General features: G+C 38.6%; 1 protein-coding gene across 1 annotated transcript in view; it reads right to left on the bottom strand.

Moving 5' to 3' along the window:
• ITGA8 (integrin subunit alpha 8) overlaps positions 1-20,402 on the bottom strand; it is a 167,754-nt gene that overhangs the window by 37,203 nt on the left and 110,149 nt on the right. Inside the window, exons 21-25 of the mRNA XM_003786791.2 lie at positions 18,568-18,660; positions 13,718-13,797; positions 8,654-8,734; positions 5,353-5,458; positions 1,370-1,528 (exon numbers count right to left, since the gene is read on the bottom strand). Coding sequence (XP_003786839.1) covers positions 1,370-1,528; positions 5,353-5,458; positions 8,654-8,734; positions 13,718-13,797; positions 18,568-18,660 — 519 coding nt within the window. The remainder of the gene's footprint in view (positions 1-1,369; positions 1,529-5,352; positions 5,459-8,653; positions 8,735-13,717; positions 13,798-18,567; positions 18,661-20,402) is intronic.

Here is a 20,402-nt window from a genome sequence, read left to right as displayed (position 1 = left end):
CTTCTTGGTTGTCGTGACCTCCAAGAATCTGAGACTGAAATACAGTATGTATTGCATACAGAGCAGGATATTCACAAGTTTTAATTACTTAAATGTTATACATGCACACTTGAAGATGAAGATATTAAAAATCATCTCAAGGAAGAGCAGAGAGGAAATGAGAACAAAATTCCAGGGAGGAAGTATTTTAAATAATTTTGGGTACTACAAGTGGCCTTATTTATTATTTCCCCATAAAGAAGGCTTGTCACCCCTTAAGTCTTCTACTGTTGAACCCCCTTTCAGTCTTCCTGTCCAAATACATGGCAGCTGGCGTGAAGAAGAAAGCCTTTCATAATGGGCAGTGACACAGTGTCACTGGCTGACAGAGAGGCAGACCTGCTCTGTGTTGGACAGTTGAGTCAGTATTTCATGAAGGACGTCCTTGGGCCATTTCTAACAGAGACTCTGTGTCCCTGTAGCTCCTAGGAAAATATTCCTTCCGAGGACCACATCCGATCAACCATGTTTTGTTTTTGTTTTCATACAAATGTGACCTTTTCAAGGGCTTATGCTAATTAATTTATTTCCTTCACAGAAAGAGCTTAAAGCCAAATTTGGACTTTAACCTGGACAGTTTAGACAATTGAACTTGTCCATGAGGGTACAGCCAGCAGACATGTTCAAGGGCAGAAGGTGGAGGCTCTAAGGGAGGCGGAACCTCAGGTCCCAGGCCAGCATCTTAACAGACCCCCAGGTGATGGAGAGGTAGTTTAAAGCACCCCTCTAGGCTTCTCTATAAGTTCAAATAAAGAACTCCCTGAACATGCCAGTCTGGGAGCTTTTGGGGCACTGACATGGCCCTTGGCAAATTATCACATTTCACCACTAGCTTTTGGCAACAGCTGGAATAGCCTGTTTTGGCAGAGATCCTCATCTCTTTGGGCGACAGACCAACAAAGACGTTCAAAATTGCATCTTGTCCTAATTTTCCAAAAGATGGCGTGTCTATGTACGATTTTGTAAAAGGCGAAAGATTTATACGATCTGAAGAGAAACCAGAGTATACGTGTACGATTTTGTTTGGGTTGTGCTCCTTGCTATCAAGTCAGATATAAAAGGTACTTATTGAAATGGGCTAAATAAATGACAAGTCACCTTGAGCAATAGAAATAAGAGAAATTTAAGTTTTATCAGAGGGATAGTATAAATTAGACTTAATAATTTAATTATAAAACTAGAAGAAAAGGTCTGCCCGTAGTATATTATTATGGTAGTATATTAATACTATCAATGTAATTACTTTGCTTTTTTTAAAAAAATCAAGTCACCATTTTAATTTTTCTATACCATAAAAAAATGAAAGCTGCCAATTGAATTAGACACCTACCTTTATGTCCTGGGGGTTGATATCAGGATTTGTTTGACACTGTAGAGGTCCCAGCGTTTGAATATGAAAAATATAGAGAAGAAATTCATCCCGGGCGGAGAATGGCCAGCCTACTTCCAGAATGGTGTCACTGATGGCGCTTGGTCCAATATTGTGTAGCTTGAAGTAAGTGCATATTATATAATGTTACAGCAAAAGGCAGGGGGGTGAAATAAAACTCTGTGTATTCTTTACTCATTAAAAAAAATAGGTATTATTAATTTTAAGTCATCACTTTCTTTATATGGAAAATAAGAAAATAAAGAGTCTATCTGGCAAAAAGTGCTCTGAAAGCCTGGTGTCCTGGCACTCAGAGAATATTCTTCAAACTGCAAAGCTCTTAGGATAAGTTTCATCAACAAAGATCATATTAAGCACGTCTGATCATTGTGATACTTACTCAGAGTTTATATGAATTCAGTCGTACTGCTAAAAATGCACTTTTAGTGATATGGTTTCAAAATGTAGCAATTCTTTTTTTACACTGAAATCTGCCCCCTCTTTCCTGAGGACTGATTCAGCAATTGCAACCATATGGGACGCCCTCTCATTCACCCCTTGGACAAATGGCCATCCATCAAGTGACAAAGCCAGTCATTGCTCTCCATAGTCACTCTGAAAGTTCATTTCAAAGCTGAGCTCTGTTTCAATCTGGAAATCTCAAGGAAGGACAGGCCACATCTCTTAAAGAGATAAACATTTTCAACATGTGAAGTCCGCTCTTGGAGAACACAACACAAACATGAAGTACATTTAAATGTAATTTAATTTAAAAATTTACTTCAAGGTTAGCAGGGATCTTCTCTTTTTTCTCAACATTCTGATGGGTACAGTGATCTCTAAACATGGTACAATTGTGTTTGCTTTTTAGGTGGCCTATTTATTTAATTCACCTTATCCAAAAAGCACGGCATCCATTGATATAGTATAGTTTGAGACCTGATATTTGAGGACTGATTTTAGCACGACTAGTAATTATTCTAAACTTGTAGGATCCATGTATGCTAACATTAGAAGCAGGCCTGTTCTAAGAAAGATGGAGTCTAAAAATATTTTCAAAGTTTATAAAATTTCACTATTCTGAAGTGGAAACCAGTACACACAGCTTTAATAAAGTGCTTGACAGTTATTTTCCGCACTCCCCAGGGAGGTTCTTAATAAGAATGGCCTTGGAGAATGTATTATCCTTTTGCTATCAAAGGGGCTTAAGGCAAAGCTTTGATCCTGCTTTGGACAAGGCTTCTGAATCTAAACCATAGGCTAGGCAGATGGCTGAAGTTTTCACGCTGACACTGCGCAGGAATTGAGGCTTCCTCCCACGTATGTAAAACAGCTCATCAGTTTTGAAAAGGCTTTATTGTTAATCTCAGAGGTTGTTATTTACAGTCCCTTGTAGCTTGAGAAGAAAGTCATAGAATTACCAGAGCAGTGGCATGAGTTACACAGGGAAGGAAGAGAAAGCATTAATCAAGAAGGAACCTCAAATAGAAAATGCCTCGAACATCGTTTCACCAACATTCCATTCCTGGTCCCTTGACAGTGAATAGGAATAAATACCCCCTACTGTTAGCACTGACTTTATTAAAAAACAAACAAAAACCTGATCAATGACTAAATTAACTCTTTGCTAAATCTACCTTTTACTAAACTACCCTTTGAAATTTTTATGGTTAGTTTCTAACTGTAAAAAATTCCAAGGTGTCAGATTGTATGTCAATAAATCTTTTCCTCATTCACAATTTAACACTTCAAGTGGGAAAAGAGGTCCTTTTCATGCTTCTGAAAAATATTTTACTAATTTGAGACATAGTCTTACTTTGTCATTCTGAGTAGAATGCTGTGGCCTTATAGCTCACAGCAACCTCAAACTCCAGGGCTCAAGTGATCCTCTAGCCTCAGCCTCCCAAGTAAGTGAGACTATAGGTACCCACCACAGTGCCCAGCTGTTTTTAGGGGTCTTGCTCTTGCTCAGGCTGGTCTTGAACTTCTGAGCTCAGGGAATCCAACCACCTTGGCCTCCCAGAGTGCTTAGGAATACATGTGTGAGCCACTGTGCCCAGCCCTTCAATACAGCACCTTAAATCTCAGAATAAGTTATTCATTTCTAATTTGTGTTACCTGAATGAAAAGTAAAATTATTCTTATCTGTCTACCTAATGAACTTCACTGATCTAATCAACCACTGACCTAATCAACTGCACTGATTTAATCAACCACTGACCTAATCAACCACTGACCTAATCAACATCACAGACCTAATCAACCACTGACCTAATCAACTTCACTGATCTAATCAACCACTGACCCAATCAACTTCACTGATCTAATCAACCACTGACCTAATCATCTTCACTGATCTAATCAACTGTTAAATCAGGTTAGCGAATGCAATGTAAAAAAAAGATTTTTTCCATATTGTGTTATTTTCTTTTATTTTTAAAATTCTTTTTCATTGAATCATAACTTTGTACTTTGATGCATTTATGGGATTTAGGGTCCTGCTTCCATATACAATGTGAAATGCCTACATTGAATTAAATAACACATCCATCACAATCATACTCATTTTTTAATAGTTTTGAAATGTACCGTTGCGTCATGCACATTGGTTTTAGGTTCCCCCAAATACTATACGTCCTCCCATATCCTTTCTTCACTGATCTAATCAACATCACTGATCTAATGAACCACTGATCTAATGAACTTCACGGATCTAATCAACCACTGACCCAATCAACTTCACTGATCTAATCAACTACTGACCTAATCAACTTCACTGATCTAATCAACCACTGACCCAATCAACTTCACTGATCTAATCAACCACCAATGTAATCAACTTCACTGATCTAAACAACCACTGATCTAATCAACTTCACTGATCTAATGAACCACTGACCTAATCAACTTCACTGATCTAATCTACCACTCACCTAATCAACTTCACTGATCTAATCAACCGCTGACCGAATCAACTTCACTGATCTAATGAACCACTGACCTAATAAACTTCACTGATCTAATCAACTGCGCTGATCTAATCAATTGCTGATCTAATCAACTTCACTGATATAATCCACCAGTGACCTAATCAACTTCTCAGATCTAATCAACCACTGACCTAATCAGCTTCACGGATCCAATCAGCCACTGACCTAATCAACTTCACTGATCCAATCAGCCACTGACCTAATCAACTTCACCGATCCAATCAGCCACTGACCTAATCAACTGCACCGATCTATTCAACCACTGACCTAATCAACTTCACTGATCTAATCATAGCTTTGTACATTGATGCATTTATGGGGTTTAGGGTACTGCTTCCATATACAATGTGAAACGCTTACATTGAATTAAGTAACACATCGATCAAAATCATACTCATTTTTTAATAGTTCTGAAATGTCCCATTGCATCATGCACATTAGGTGAGGTGCCCCCAAATACCATCCCTCCTCCCATATCCTTTCTTCAGTGATCTAATCAACCACTAACCTACTGTAATGTGCATTTTTTTTCAGTGTAAAAGTGAATAATTCATAAAATTTTCTTTTTGGTACCTTCCCATTGGTGACCTCCAGTTTAAAAGACATATTCATTTCAAGGCTATCTGAAAATATGGGGGAAAAACAGAAGCTTCTAGAAAGCTAGCCATTTTTATGCTTAGGCTTTTCAAACATTCAAAAGAGAGGAAGTAAAGAGCATTAAAAAAGAATTGTAACAAGATAAAATGTCTGTCACCACGTAATGACTTGCAGTGCTGAGAAGCAAGTGACCACATCTGGTTTACTCAACAGAACATCTATCCCCACCACCTTACACTGTGATGAGATCATAACAGCACAAATCCATACCTTGGATCGATGTCTTTTAAAATGCTATGCAGAGTTTATTAGCACAGAGATTAAGAACAAACCCCGAATTCGACTGTAAGTGACTACCTCGTAAATATGTTCCACCAATGGTCCAACTTCCTCCTCTTTGTGGGGCTCCTCCTCTGGTTCCCAGCTGTGAATGGGCAGCACGATCTGCGGAGGGTGTGACACTCTGAAACATGGAACGCAGTGTTAGTCCCTGAAGAAGGCCCAGGGAAAGCACACCCCCAGCAGGTGAACACAGTGGCTGTCAGTGCGTTCGAGTAGATATTGCCTACACGGAAAACAATCGCTGAGTGGTTAAAGTGATGGTGAAGGACCCCAAATTTCTACTTTGGGTCCTTAATTTCTGGTCTCTAGCCCAGAGTCTATTTTACACCATCTCATCTCTTGGGCACCAGGAAGCAGAGTAGAGAGCATTCTTGAGATAGATGAAGAAATGAACATACAGTTACATACATAGGTAGGTAACTACGAATTTGAGACAGACTGTCAGGGTCCATTATTTCACTTCCAAGAAACACAGCTGACAGCGTCATTTCTGAGTCACCTGTGCAAGTTTCTTTCTTTCTTTCTTTTTTTTTTTTTTGGCCAGGGCTGGGTTTGAACCTGCCAGCTCCAGCATATGGGGCCGTCGCCTTACTCCTTTGAGCCACAGGCACTGCCCACCTGTGCAAGTTTCAACTTGCTTGGCTTAACAGTGTGGCTGGGAGGCTTCATTTGTTTTTGTCTGCACAGATTTTGTTTCTTGATTTTTGTGTATCTCAAAACTTTCATAATGACCCAGGTATAGGCATTTATTTATTTAGTCTGCATAAGTGTGGGAATATGTGAGTGGTGTGTGTGTACCAGTTATATGATTCTTGCTTTAAGTGATATCAAGAAATGAGATTCTTGTGTGTGAATAAAAGTCTAGGATTCTGAGTTATGCGAAATGTCCAGTTGTGAAGAAATACAGTTTCTGGTTAAAGACCTCAGAATAGAAAAGTGGCCCATATATACTCTCCCTTCTTAGATTTCTTTGGCTTCCCATTGGTATAATCATATCTTTCACAAGGCCAGGTCCACAGCCAAAACAAAATAGGGTGTGATTGAGTTCTAAAGTCTCATAGATAATTTGAGGGTGAGATTAAAACAGAGTTAAATGGTATAATCATGTAAGTAGGATATTAACTTAATAGATGGTTATTTTCTCCTATAACTCACACCTGGAAAGTGACCACCAGATGAATAAAACACAGTACTTGGCATTCCTCCATATTAGAAGCTGATTACAAACCAAACTGTTATTTTTATAAAACCTTAAAACAGATAATTCTCAAGAAAAAGGCCCACGATGTTTTCTAGCAGTTTTTAGGTAAAGGTATCTTTAAAAAAATTCCCAGACCTTTACCTAAAAGTAACTTCAACAGAAACTATCTCTTTTGGCAATCAGATGTCTTAAGTGCTGTTTTAAAAGCATCCAATAATTTATAATATGGGCTCTGGTAACTGCAAACATTGTTTTTTTTCTCCGCATCTGGGTAATCACTTCCTACAGCAGAAAGCAAAATTTATTGGGTTCAATTCTGACCTTAGGGCAAGTAATTTAATTTCTGTATGTCTCTATTTCCTCGTCTGGAAAATCCTGATAAACCCCTTCGATTGTATATGATGAATGACTGGAAAACATCTCCGATGCTTTGGGTCAAAGTTAATTTAACCAAATTGTTTTCTAGAAGGAAGCATAGCTTTTGAAACGAACACCCCACAGAAGCATTGCTCAATTATAAAGCTCTTTGCCTATGTCCTTAATGAACACCTAACTGTTAAATAAAAAGTTCAGGGCACAACTTTCCTGTAGGGCACAAAATTTGCAAAATTTCTACCTTTATATTGGCTTGTCATTGGGTCACATTCCATTTCCTACTTGATTTGATTAAATCATGTTAAACATGGGGGAGGACGTGGTCAGGAGAAGAGCACAGGATCTATGTGCTGGGTTGTTTTCATTACTGGGAAGCCCAGAGAGCCTGGGCTCCCACCAGGTCTTGGCAACCTGAACATCTAAAGCTCCCCTGATGCTCAGCTTGGCAACAGAGTGGAGTCCGTGCTCAGCATCTATCGCCCATTGTGAGGCTCTACGGAAACTTTTTTTTTTTAGACCCGAGAACAAATGTAGAACAGAAACTGAACACATTTTTTCCAAAAAATTGTGTTCTCATTGTCATTAATCCTGTAAGGCTGGCTATAAAACCTCTACGATCATAAATTATCAACCTTTAGACTTTGACAGGTGCTATGGAGACAATGTGGTCAAAACTCCTCATGATGTATGTGAAAGGAAAACTGATGTAAAAGCAGTGGGTTAATTGCAGGTGAGGAGCCTGTTCTAGCTCTGAGGTCCTGTAAGAACCATCTACTCTATTTCCAATATACAATGCCCCGTAAGGGTCCCCAAGCTGCAGTGGTATTTAATGAACACAAACTTCCCGGCGCAGTTCTGAAACAAAATCAAATAGAAATCTAAGTAGAAATACACAACCATCACAGGCCATGACAAAGTCATTCAAAAAGCGAGGCTCATAAAAAGTGTGGCCCAGTTATTTATCTATTGAAGACTGATTCAGATCGGGGGAACCCATGGCAAAGAATGGCTCTCTCAAGATCCCAGTTAAATCAGTGAAACACTAAGTATGGTTTTCAAAGTGAATTTTTTAGAGAGAAGCAAGCAAGGAAGAAAGAACATAACCAATTGTCCTTGGATGAAGAGTGAGCGTAGTAATCTAACAACCCTTACTGACTAGGCCTTCCACCCTTAAGATGGATAGAGCATTATTCTGCTCAGAGTATTAGGTAGTAAGAAGATTTGCCCACAACCCCTTTCCTCCTGTCTCTCATTCAATTTCTTACTGGCACCTTCCTCAAAGAACAGGATCCACAGGAAAGGTATAAAATGTAGACTCAAATGATCTGCGTGTCTTGCTTGTCTAAAAGTTAGCCATTTATTAATCTCAAGATATAGTGAGGCTAAATTTTTATGCTAAAATAATTATTGGAGATGTGATTTTTTTAGGCAATCACATAGTTATCTATTTTAGCTAGCTTCTTATCAACTGGTTTTTATAGTTTGATTACCTCATCAGTTTGGGGAATAAAGTGCTTTCTTCTTTTGATATCTTTAGAGTTAATTATCATTCAGGGTTTATTATAATTTCCAATGGGAGACTCATAATTAGCGGAAAAGAATAAAAATTGGTAACCACAGTGAACTGTCATCTCTAGTGCATTGGGAAAATGCCATGTAGTTTTCACTAGTATTTTATCATAACTCTTTATGTACAGAAAGCTATTATTACACAACTACAAGGCCTCGTTTATGACTTACCCTCTTATTTCCACTTGAGCTACAGCAGTGATGTTGATTTGCAAACTCACAAAATTGCTGTCTGGATTGTCCTTGTTGGAACTAAAACACAGGGACATATGATTTAAATACGTTTTCTCAGATGTGTTACCACACTACATGATCACGGAAAACATTCTGTATATCACAAGAGCAATACACATTGCCAACCTGGTCATTTAGAAAACAAAAAGATTCATTCTACAAAATCACAACCATTTGTCCAGGGAAGTACTGAGATCCTTTATGATCAACAGCCACGTAATGAGCTTCCCTGAAGAGATACTTTATCTGGAAATAGCACAGATATCTGGAGCAGCAGCCCCCAACCTTTTTGGCACCAGGGACCAATGACAAAAATTGTCATGGGAGACAATTTTTACCCGGACTGGTATGGGGGGATGGTTTTAGGATGAATTGTGCATGTTACATTTATTATGCACTTCATTTCTATTTTCATCACATTATAACATATAATGAAATAATTACACAATTTGTCATAATCCGGAGTCCGTGAGTGATGGGGAGTGGCTGTAAATACAGATGAAGCTTCACTTGCTCATCTACCGCTCACCTCTTGCTGTGTGACCTGGTTGTTACCAGGCCACAGACCGAGAATCGGGGATAGTAGATCTAGAGAACCTAATATTTATTTTTTGTTGTTGTTATTTCAATGCTTAAACCAAGAGGCATCAGACTGAGTTCATTTTCCAGGCTCTCTTTGGACAAATTCCTTAACATCTCCATGCATCAAATTCATTGTCTGTCAAATAGGAAATGACAGCACAACCGACTCCTGATTCTCCATGCTAATAAAGAGGAGGACTGGCTTGAATAATCCGGTTCAGCCCATAATGGAAACAGCATTTGTGTTTGGCTCTGGAATGCATCATATCATACGTTGCTTTTGGCAGCAATTTTATCTCCCTTCCAGTTTATTTCTTAAATTCATATTAAAATAAGTGTACACTTACTGTATACTCGCTGGCTGACTAGGGCAAGGAGAGGGGAGGGAATTAGAAGCATGACTAGAAGCAAGACCCAAGGAAGCTGGGAAGTTCATAATCAGGCAATCAAGAGATGCCGTGGAAGTCTGGGAAATACATCAAGAGTCTCAGGATAAAAGGTGTGTGTTTAATCATACCGCTTTGAACAGTGGCAAAATTATTTTTTAAGATTGCTGGGTTTTTTTCCTCTCACGCGAATAAAATTAGACATGAAAACTGAACTTTTAAAAAATGCACGTGTGGGGCTAAAGTTTGTGCTATAAGGAAAATTCACACACTCCACAAGAGGCTCAGCTGGTAACTGAGCTTTGGGGGCAGCAGCCATCTGATTTATAGATGTGCTTCCATTTAAGTCACCCAAAAATGAGGTGGAAACTGAGGCGTGGCCATATTGCCACTAGCAGGCTATGTTTATATTCAAGTTTGATTATGGAAAGAAAACCACCGTTTGTTTTCATCATCAAATCTCACGAGGATTCAACAGACACACTCTAGCACTGTGATGGTGGCAATGGGTGGGTTCCAACCGGCTACTGAAGCTTTCCAAATGCGGAGGCTGAAAGGATATGATAAAATTCTGCTTTTGAAGGAGGAGGAGACAGATTTGTTCCCACAATGGTCAGTTTCATACACCAATAAGGTCGTTTAAACTGCAAACATACATGAAAGACATAAATGGGCAAATGTCAGGCTCATTTCTGCAATGGGGCCTCACCGCTAAGCCCTGATTAAACCTGGAAGGACTCGTTCACTGAAGTTTGGATTCCAGTGTCCGGGTCATTTTATTATCTTATCTGGGGAGCATCTGTCAACTAAAAAGTCATATTTGTTTCTTTTTTAAAACGCAGGATTCTGAACTCTAACTACTGAGATGCGATTAATTCATTCTACTTCTTGCAGAGTTTGTGGTTTCAAGTAGATGATAGGCAAGTCTTTAGTTTGGAAATTTAAATATAGCTTTTCTATGGACCAACCAGATTTTGTTCTATTTCATGACTGCTTTGTAGCAGTGGGAAATCAGAATTCTGAAAAAGCAAAGCTTCCTTTACGGTAGGACATAATTCAATCATGTTTTGTTTCCAAGTGGTTTAAATTAACAACAATTTTCCTTACTCAGGAGATCCTGAATATGTACATTGATGTCAAACATTGAGATGGTCTTTGAAAGTAAGTCTGATAGGAGATTTCTCAAGGCTGTTTTGAAACACAGCAGAACAACGGCAGACTGAAGCCCAGACCTTCTGGCTGGGTTATCAGGATCATTCTCGGTCACATAGACTTGCATGCCACTTACTACCACATACCAGTGGGGTTGACAAAATCTCCTGGTAGGAAAGGAACCAGGCCTGCTATATAACTGAAATGTTTCCTTGACCTTTTTCCTACGAGGAAACCTCCCTCACTGATAGCATCGCCACATCCAAACAAGCCATCCATCACTGCGCGGACACTGAGCTATTTATACTGGTGGTGCTATGCAAGAAAGGATGAATTTCCTCTCTGATTGTGCCCTGTGCCATACGTCAATGATAAACACGCTTGTTTTCCACTTTATTACTCCAGTGCTATTGTCTTTCTCCTTTCTACTTCCTATTTTCTATTTTTGAACATTCCCTGTACATTTTCCGTGGCCTCGGCAATGTCAAAAAAAATAACACAGTGCCCATTTCACCATTACTAAGGAAGCAGCTTCAAGGATGCTTACAAAGATGTGTTTGCACTTGGGAATTGCCATCTGAGACTCACTCTGAACGGGAGGAGAATGTTTACGTCATATAGATCGAGGGCAATTAATGCAAATATTTGCTAACAGGAAATATGTTTAAGCTTACTAACTTATAAAGCCTATTTCTCTTTTGGCTTTTATTTGTGGAAACAGGCACATAATATAAATAAATGCTTATTTACGTCTTTGGAATGTGTTAACAAGGCATGCAGATAAATGCTTACCTCTCAAATACCCTGGTATTTGAGTTTTACTTGAACACCGTATTCTCATGTGTATCTCTATAATGTATGTTTTAGGAGTTGAACGCTTTACATATATTCAAGTTCTTTCTGCATTTTTGCATTTTTATATTTTTGAGGATGACGTTAGTCCTGAGTAGAAATGAAATATCATCTTGACACAGTTTTTAGACCAATGGGGGTGTCAAAAATGTGGCCATTTCTATTGTACACTGAATTCAATATTTTATTACTGAATTTTTGTTTTAAGTGATGATCTACAGCATGGATCTGGGGAAGACATTTAGAATATCATGTGATATCTTTTGCTTCTTGAATGAACTGCTAATTGAACCCATTCTCTTCTTTGCAACTATAATCCAGAGTAAGGAGGAAATATCAGTGAGATTGCTTTGTGCATTTGTATGAATCAAGGCTGTGCACTGTAAGTGATGCAAAGCTTCGTGCCACTGCAGAATCAGTTAGCCCCAGATAATGATGCATTATCGACAGATGATAATGGACAGAAATGGAAACTTCAGGCTACTGAATACAGTGACAGTGGCCCTTTGCTATAGCATGTTTTTCTTTTCTTACTAGAAATTTAGAAATATAAGCGTATTTCTGAAATGAAAATATTTAGGATTACACGAACCTTTTGAGAATGTATTCAGATATAAAGACGTGATTAACTAAGCTTTTGCTAAAATGAAGAATTCATTCTATCTGCACTCCAATAATAATTTGGATTAAAATTTTTTATAAGTCTATAATTCCACAGAAACTATCTCAGTTAAATTCAGGACACACCTCATGAAATTAAAAACAAAACAAAACAAAACACGGGAGGTAAGTTAGCAAACTTTCCTCCCTAGAAATGTATCTCAGTTTGATGGTGGTGGTGGGGAAGTGGTTTGTGACACTGCTACTCTAATAACAATCCCTGCATGATATCAAGGTAAATTTAAGGATTAACTACATTACACCCTAGTATTTGAGAACCAAACTGTAGATATTTGTAGTCATTTTAGTAGTTGGGGTTTAATATACTGGGCAAGGTATAAATAACCTTGGGGGTTTGCATTCCTGTTTTAAAGTTGTAGATCATGATAAATATATACATCTCACAAGGCATCTTACTACATGCATTTATACTTATCTGAAAGAAATGTTTCATAAATAGTGCTAATATATCACTTATTATATCACTGTATGTTGTATTCCATTCAATCAACTCTTTCCTTCCTTCTCTCCTTCCTCCCTCCTTCCCTTCCCTCCTTCCTCTTCCCCCCTTCCTTCTTTGAAATGAGGTCTTGTCATGTTATCCAGACTAGACTCAAACCCCTGGGCTCAAGGGATCCTCCTGCCTCAGCCTCCCATCTCTTTCTTTTAATATGGGTCTAGAGTCATTCAACTGATTTCATTACCAGCTAATGGGTTGAAGTTCACAGCTGGGAAGCCCCTGCCCACATGCCACATTATTCTCTGCAGGTCTTCCCATTCAGGAAATATTATTTTCAGCCATGAAGGAGCAAAGAGAATGCAAGGATAAAGTCACAAGTGAATCTTCAAACTGGGTCAGCTTTAGAAAAGGAGGGCAGCTACCTACGTGGTTTAGCTCGATACTAAAGAATGCTCTGCCCTCAAAATACAATGTCTCTCCTATATCCCTCCATGGTTCCCACAAGTAAGCCATCAGAGACTCATTCATTTTTGAAAATTTAGGAGACTCCAACATTGCAGATGTAAAATTTATGCTTACTTGAAGAGGTTTTGTTCTCAGGGAACACCCAGCTGAGGCCATGTTAGGTTGTAGGGGAGTCCTTGGAATGAGAAAAAGCAGAGGTGAAGCTGGCGGGAGGGCCAGCTTCAGGACAAAGTATTAACTATCTCACTACTTGGCCTATGACATAATGTAATCTCTTTTTCAAAACCAAAACATTGCAAAAACCAAAATAGTTGAGAAAAACGAATAAACAGGCTGTGAAAGTTTGGGTTCCAATTGCAGAAGAGCTTTAAGGGGAAGGACCTTGACACATGACATCTTTTCATTCTGGATCACGGAGAGATTGTAGGCATTTAAAGGCCTAACCTTCTGATTTGGAGATCGAAGATAATGCTCATATTTGTTTTCTCAAGACGTGGAACTGCAAATCGGAGGCCCAGAGAATACTAAAAGTAAAAAAAACCCAAAAAACCATATAAGAGACAAAGTTACTACATGAAAAGGACCTTTCACACAGCATAAAAATCTTTTCTAAGTCATCCCTACAAAACCCCACCCTGGATTGCTGGGGCTATCCTTTTTCCTGCTTCTATTCTGGGTGGCTGAGAGCCCAGTGGAAGTTATGAGAGGACACCACAGGACCCAGAAGATTCAGATTCCTCTATATTTGGTTCTCTCTCCATTAAGTACTATACCAACCCTTCTCCAGCTTGCTTCCTTATGTGCCAAATTGAAAGTAACCCATATACATGTAGGTGAAGAGATTATTTAGAAAACCAAGGTGTTTCTGTTTGATGGACATTTATGTAGTCATTGAAATTATGGCTGTGGAATCAATGCAAGGATATGGAAAATGCTTCTAATGTAACAATGAGCCATGACAAATAATGATTCCAATGTTTCATTGCTATGAGTTTCAGCTATGATTTTAGAAGTCTATGCATGGAAAAATTACTGTACAGGAGTGGGGATGTATTGTAAGAAGATATTCCAGAATAATATTAATATAGGATAACCTTAAGGTTATAGGGACTGCTTTTTTCCTTTCCTTATTTTATAAATTTTTAAAACTGCTCTTATTTGAAAGTAGATAAAAACAGGGAGAAAGATAAATCCAAGGATGGTGTAAATAAGGAAGTCAAAATAATAGGTAACATGTCCATCCAATGACGTTACTTTCTCTTCCACTTTCTGTGCTAGGCCTGATATGCATTATTTCATGTCATCATGACAACCACTCGGAGGTAGGTATGGTCATTGTTGACATTCAGCAATTGGGCAGCAATCTGAGGATTAGAGAGATTAAGTGCCTTGCTCCAGGTACAGAGCAAATAAACTCCAGAGTTGGAATTTAAATCCCTGCAAAGCTGACTCCAGAATCTGTAATCACAGCCACTACAGTATGAGAATCAGTCCAGGAACAAACACTTGTGTTAAGATAAATCAGGAATAATATGAACTAATAAGAAATGATCTTCTGTATCATAAGGCATCATCAGCATTTCACCAGCCCTAACTGAATGTGCTAGGAACCCTGTCCTTCCCTGGTGGCTTTACATTTCTGATGTAATTATATAGTTCCAAACACTCCTACAAGTTTGCGTTTTCTCATTCCGGTGTGACTGGCTCAAGGTATCTCAGCTGAGCACAGCTGGCGTTTAAACACAGATGCGTCTTGGTTATAAAGCATGTGCATCCTTGTGTCCCAGTAATGATGATTATTTTTAATAATTCCAAAGGAGAAGTTTGCTATCAGGCCTCTGCAGATGCCCTTCTCTCTTCTTTAGAAGGCTTTGAGCTTTCTCCTGATTTTTCTCCTTAAAGAACTCCCACTTGTGCTTGAAAGCTCAGGACAAATGGGATCTCCTGAGACATATCCTCTGATCCTACAGGCTGGGCCTAGCAGAGTATTTCTCATCTTTATTCTAGGTCTCCTTTTTTGCTGCTCTTCTGGACTCAACCTATGATATTGCTAATTTTGAGTTTCTTATTGAATGGGGATTAAGCTTACAGAAAGAGTCTAAGAGGGGCTTCCCACTTGGGTTCCTCCTCTTTCTCTTATCTATCTCTTTTTTCAACAAACTCTGTCCTTTTGCTTTAAAAAATTAAAAGAAAAATAGAGTACAAGAAAAATTGTGGAAAGAATGATGAGAGTGTACCCTTATTTGCACATTTCCAGTGACGGGCATCTTACTATATATTGTGAGGGAGGCTGTTGAGGCTGGTCTTCCTTACAGGGACATTCAGCACAGGATGAAAACACAACAGAGGCAATATCCTATGAGTTCAAGGTGTGAATGTGTTTTTCACTAGTACCAAACATCAGATCTCTGGCCCACTGATTCTAAAGAATCTTTGTTGAACCATCATTTTCTTGCTTGAGAAAATTTGCAAGTTGTTACAAATATTGATACATGACTATTTTATATCACTGTAGCTACTATATAAAAAAGATTTTACTATTTGAGAGGTTTAGGGAATAAAGTCCTGCCAGAGACCATAAGGGGGGAGGAGGCCAGAGTTCTGAGGATTTCTTCCCCCATACTATTTAAAAATCAGAAGGAGGCTCAGTGCCTGTGGCTCAAGTGGCGAGGGTGCCCGCCACATACACAGGAGCTGGTGGGTTTGAATCTAGCTGGGCCTGCCAAGCAACAATGACAACTACAACCAAAAAATAGCCAGGCATTATGGCGGGTGCCTGTAGTCCCAGCTACTTGGAGGCTGAGGCAGGAGAATTGCTTAAGCCCAAGAGTCTGAGGTTGCCGTGAGCTGTGCTGCCATGGCACTCTACCAAGGGTGACATAGTGAGACTCTGTCTCAAAAGAAGAAAAAAATCAGAAGGAAAACATCTGAATACTACTTTTTAAAGATACTGGAATGGGAATAAATATTCTTCAGGATTTATGAGGCATTTTTAATATTTAGGACTGCTTTTACATTTGGAATTTTACTACACTCCACTGAGAGTATTCTTTCTAAAGTACAAAATGAAGAAGTAAATAAATCAAAGTGTTTTATAACGAAACAGAACGCAATAAAATTTGATGTGTTTAAGGGCATTAAAGGGTAAGATAAGAAAGCTATTAGGTTTCTTCGACTACAGACCTCAGAGATAAATGAACATAAACAATTTACTTTGCTGACTTCTAAAGATTATTTGCTAGTAAAACAGACTGGCATCCTTTCACATAAACACGCTCATGGTTAAGACCACACTGCCATTTTGCCTCCCCTTTGAATGACACTGGTGGCCAGTTTTTGTTTCAAGTTTATCCTTAGTTACCGATGCTCCTCGAGATCTCTGGCCTAAATGTAACATTTCTAATACTGAGAAAGGAATGAGTGACCCGTCATCTACAGATGCTGACGCTGTTGTCCCCATCTCCCTGCATTTTTCTCCTTGGCTTTAGGTAAACTTCCTCCTATCAATTAAGTAGTAGGATTCTTCTTGAAACTAGCAAAAAGGATTCGTTCATTAGGTAGTAAATAGATAAATTCTCTTAGATAAAAGGATTCTGATTGAAAAAAATGTTCTAATATCTCAGCTTGGACCTCCCCTTGTGTCTTTCATGGCTTCATCTTAAACTCTCATCTGTTCTTTGTTAGTTTTTATCCAAGTACTTTTCAGAATTGCGCAGACTGCACTGAGCATGGGGGCTTTGTGGTCAGGCCCACGTGGAATCCCACTTTTCTGAATGTCAACATCCGTATGATTTTGGGCAATTCATTTGACTTCCCCAAGCGTCAGTTTCCTCATCTATAAAATGGAGGAAATACTTGACTCATAGGGTTGTTTTGAAAATTCAATAAAGTGCCATAAAAGGGACCTCCTAGCCCCCAGGGATAGATTTATACCACAAAGTACAGTCAATCCACAGTAGTCATAGTAATCTGTTATAGAATTTACCTTTCATTTATGTATTTGCTTATTTTTGACCTAAGAATTGAGTTTACTGGACCATCACACACTTTTGAAATGCCCGAAGTCAATGTCATGTTATAATGTAAAAGAACAAAAATATTATTCCAGCATAATATCCTAAAGTATAAATTGGGAACAGGTATTGCTTGAGAAAATCTTCAAGTGCTCAAGTATTAGATAAATGTGTCAAACATTAAGCTAAAAGATTTATTTATTGGAAGACGGATGGGCACCTTTAAAATGTAAATGTGTGTCTGAATCTCCCGGGGAAGGATACACTCAGCAGTGCAGTGACTCCAAAATTCCCTGGACAGCCTCAGCTCAGAGCACTGAGGTGCTTTGGAATATACTTTGGGAAGCTGTTTTAACACAAACCTACATAATTATAACTTTTCATGAATTTTTTTTTTCAAACAGACCATTTCATCCATAATCCTAAACATCTAATTTTAAGCAGAGGAATATGTATGTTCAATTTATGTCAGATTTAATTATTAGAACTTTCAGAATTCTTTCCTGATTTATGGCTTCATAAAATAATTGCTACTGTTATATTTGTTACAAGAAGGTACCAGGGGTGTACTTCAGCTGCAAGGGCATAATAGGAATTTATTGCCCATAAGTAATCTTGCATGGAAAGTTTTAAAACCTGGAAATGAAAAGGAGGAGGAGGAGGAAAAAGAACTCATATTTTTTTCACAAGCATATTGGAGATCATTCTTAACATTTTTCCCCTTGCTACAAAACTACCCACTACATTCTGTATTATTCTTCAACTAAGATAATGGAAAATACAAACCCAGTAAAGTGGATTCAAAGACTGGATTATAGTAATATTTGTTATATCAAATTACTATGAATGGTATTCATACAGAGGTATATGGGACATAAAAGTTAATTGTCTTTGTTAAAATATTTGCTTGAATTGGGTTATTTTTAGAGTCATTTATGTTCTGAATTCTGAGTCATTTCTGAATTCAAAGAAAATCTGTAGCAAAATGCAAAGAGAAACTATTTAGAGAAAAAATCCTGTAGAAAAAGAAAGTCTTGAATTGTTACAACTAAAATACACAGAAAGTCTAAAGAGAAAGCATATTCTTTTTGTGTTTTTAACCTGAGATTTTTTTGCTCTTTGTAGGTTAGAATGCTAAAGCCCACTACTTCTGTAATTTCCTGCCTAATTTGTTCTAGTTGCTGTGTGCTGAGCTGCTGAGTGCTAATTGGAAACTTTCCATTAGTTCTCGGTAAAGTTCAAGTTGAAGGGAATCAGAAAGCACTTCTGGTTTTCACTTACATTTGTTCCAGCCACCATAGGGTTCCCGAGGTCACACACCACCATCCTGGTTACATTTTCCATTTTGTACTCACAGCTCAGTGGTCGCAATTCCTACAACCGGAAAGAACATCAGCATTTCAGGGGGCTGAAATAAATTACATCCTGAGCGAGGCTGGGCCTGGGAAGGCCCCCTGATGTCAAACACCTGTGTGGGCGACTACACACAAACATTAACTTGGGACCATTAGCTCGCCAGTGAAACTTGAGAGCAAAAGGTAGAAGTTAAATTTAGGAAGAAACGCGTTGCGATGGTAAATATGTTTACTGTGTTCCATCGAGGAAGACAACACTTAATACAGTATTTATATTTACTTATTGTCACCAACATTAACACGAAACCCAGGGCATGAAGATCACAGTTAAACCTGAGTAGACAAACATATTCCTTATGTTAGTCTTGCAAAAACAAAGTGACAGTAATGTGCATGGATTATTATAAAGCTCAATGACCATTTGCAAGAGAACAGCCTTGAACATAAATTTCTACATGCCACTGTCCCATTTTGAGATAACATAATCAAATTTCGCTCAGTCCTCCAAATATATAAAGAGAACACTGTTGTGTTTAGCTGGTATTTCCAATCTTCTCCCTGTCCCCATATCTTATGCTGATTAGAGTCTATAAAAGCTCAAGTTTGAAGAGGTCTTTGGAACTACCGTGTTTCCTCGAAAATAAGACACTATCTTATTTTTATTTTTTTCTCAAGAAGACACACTAGGGCTTATTTTCAGGGGATGTCTTATTTTTATTAAGTATAATACAATAGTGTACATTTATTCAAATACAATTAAGTCATCATCTTCTGGAACCTGACGGGGGAGCCGGCCTTGTTGGTGGGGCTGGCACTAGTGATGCATGAACTCCTTTCCCCTAGCCGTTCGCACATGCATGATAGGATGCCTGCAACCATGGTTACCACACACACACACACCTGCATAAGTGCTAACGGCTCGGAGAAAGGAGCTGTGGCAGATAAAAGATATTCCAGTCTTCCTTACCACTCCGCGCTGAAATGCATCACTAGGTCTTATTATTGGGGTAAGGCTTATATTTAACAAATGCAACGAAATCCTGCTAGGGCTTATTTTTTGGGTAAGTCTTATTTTCGGGGAAACATGGTATATGCTGGGTAAGGTCTCAGGGTTGTATAGATGAGAAATCAAGGTGAATCCCTGAACTGTGGCTCTCTGTTCCCAGACAGCAGCTTTAGGTAGTAGCTATTTACATTCATTCCTTATTTCACTATGACTTGCTCCGTGCCATCAGTATATGACCTGTCACTCTCATCCCCAAAGACAAGCTTGCCATATGAGGAATTTCACAAAGGAGCAACCTTCTGGAAATTTCTGTTCCTCCTACAGGTTCATGGACAAGAGTTCCCAACATGATGACCATTTACCCACCTGTGAGTGCTATTGACATTTTAGATAGAAATAAGAATTCTTCAAGTAGGAGTTTCAGAAATAATCCTCCATTTCTTTTCTTTCTATTTTATTTAAAAAGCCCAAACCTAAAACAAAAACAAAGACCAAGCAAACTGCAGACATCTAGCTAAAGAATCCTATACGTAAGCCACACGCTGTGAGGGTGCAGCTGCAGGAGGGGAGAGGTTTATTATTATTATTATTTATTTACTTAATTAAATTAATTCATTAATTATTTTTAAATTAAGTCATTCAGGCTTGGCACCTGTGGCTCAAGTGGCTAAGGCGCCAGCCACATACACCTAAGGTGGCGGGTTTGAATCCAGCCCGGGCCCGCCAAAACAACAATGACGGCTGCAACCAAAAAA

Source organism: Otolemur garnettii, unplaced genomic scaffold, assembly GCF_000181295.1.
Source record: "Otolemur garnettii isolate 467f Iridium unplaced genomic scaffold, OtoGar3 scaffold00019, whole genome shotgun sequence".
Lineage (NCBI taxonomy): Eukaryota > Metazoa > Chordata > Mammalia > Primates > Galagidae > Otolemur > Otolemur garnettii.
Note: the sequence above shows the minus strand (reverse complement) of the source record. Positions and strands in the feature narration are given on the sequence as shown.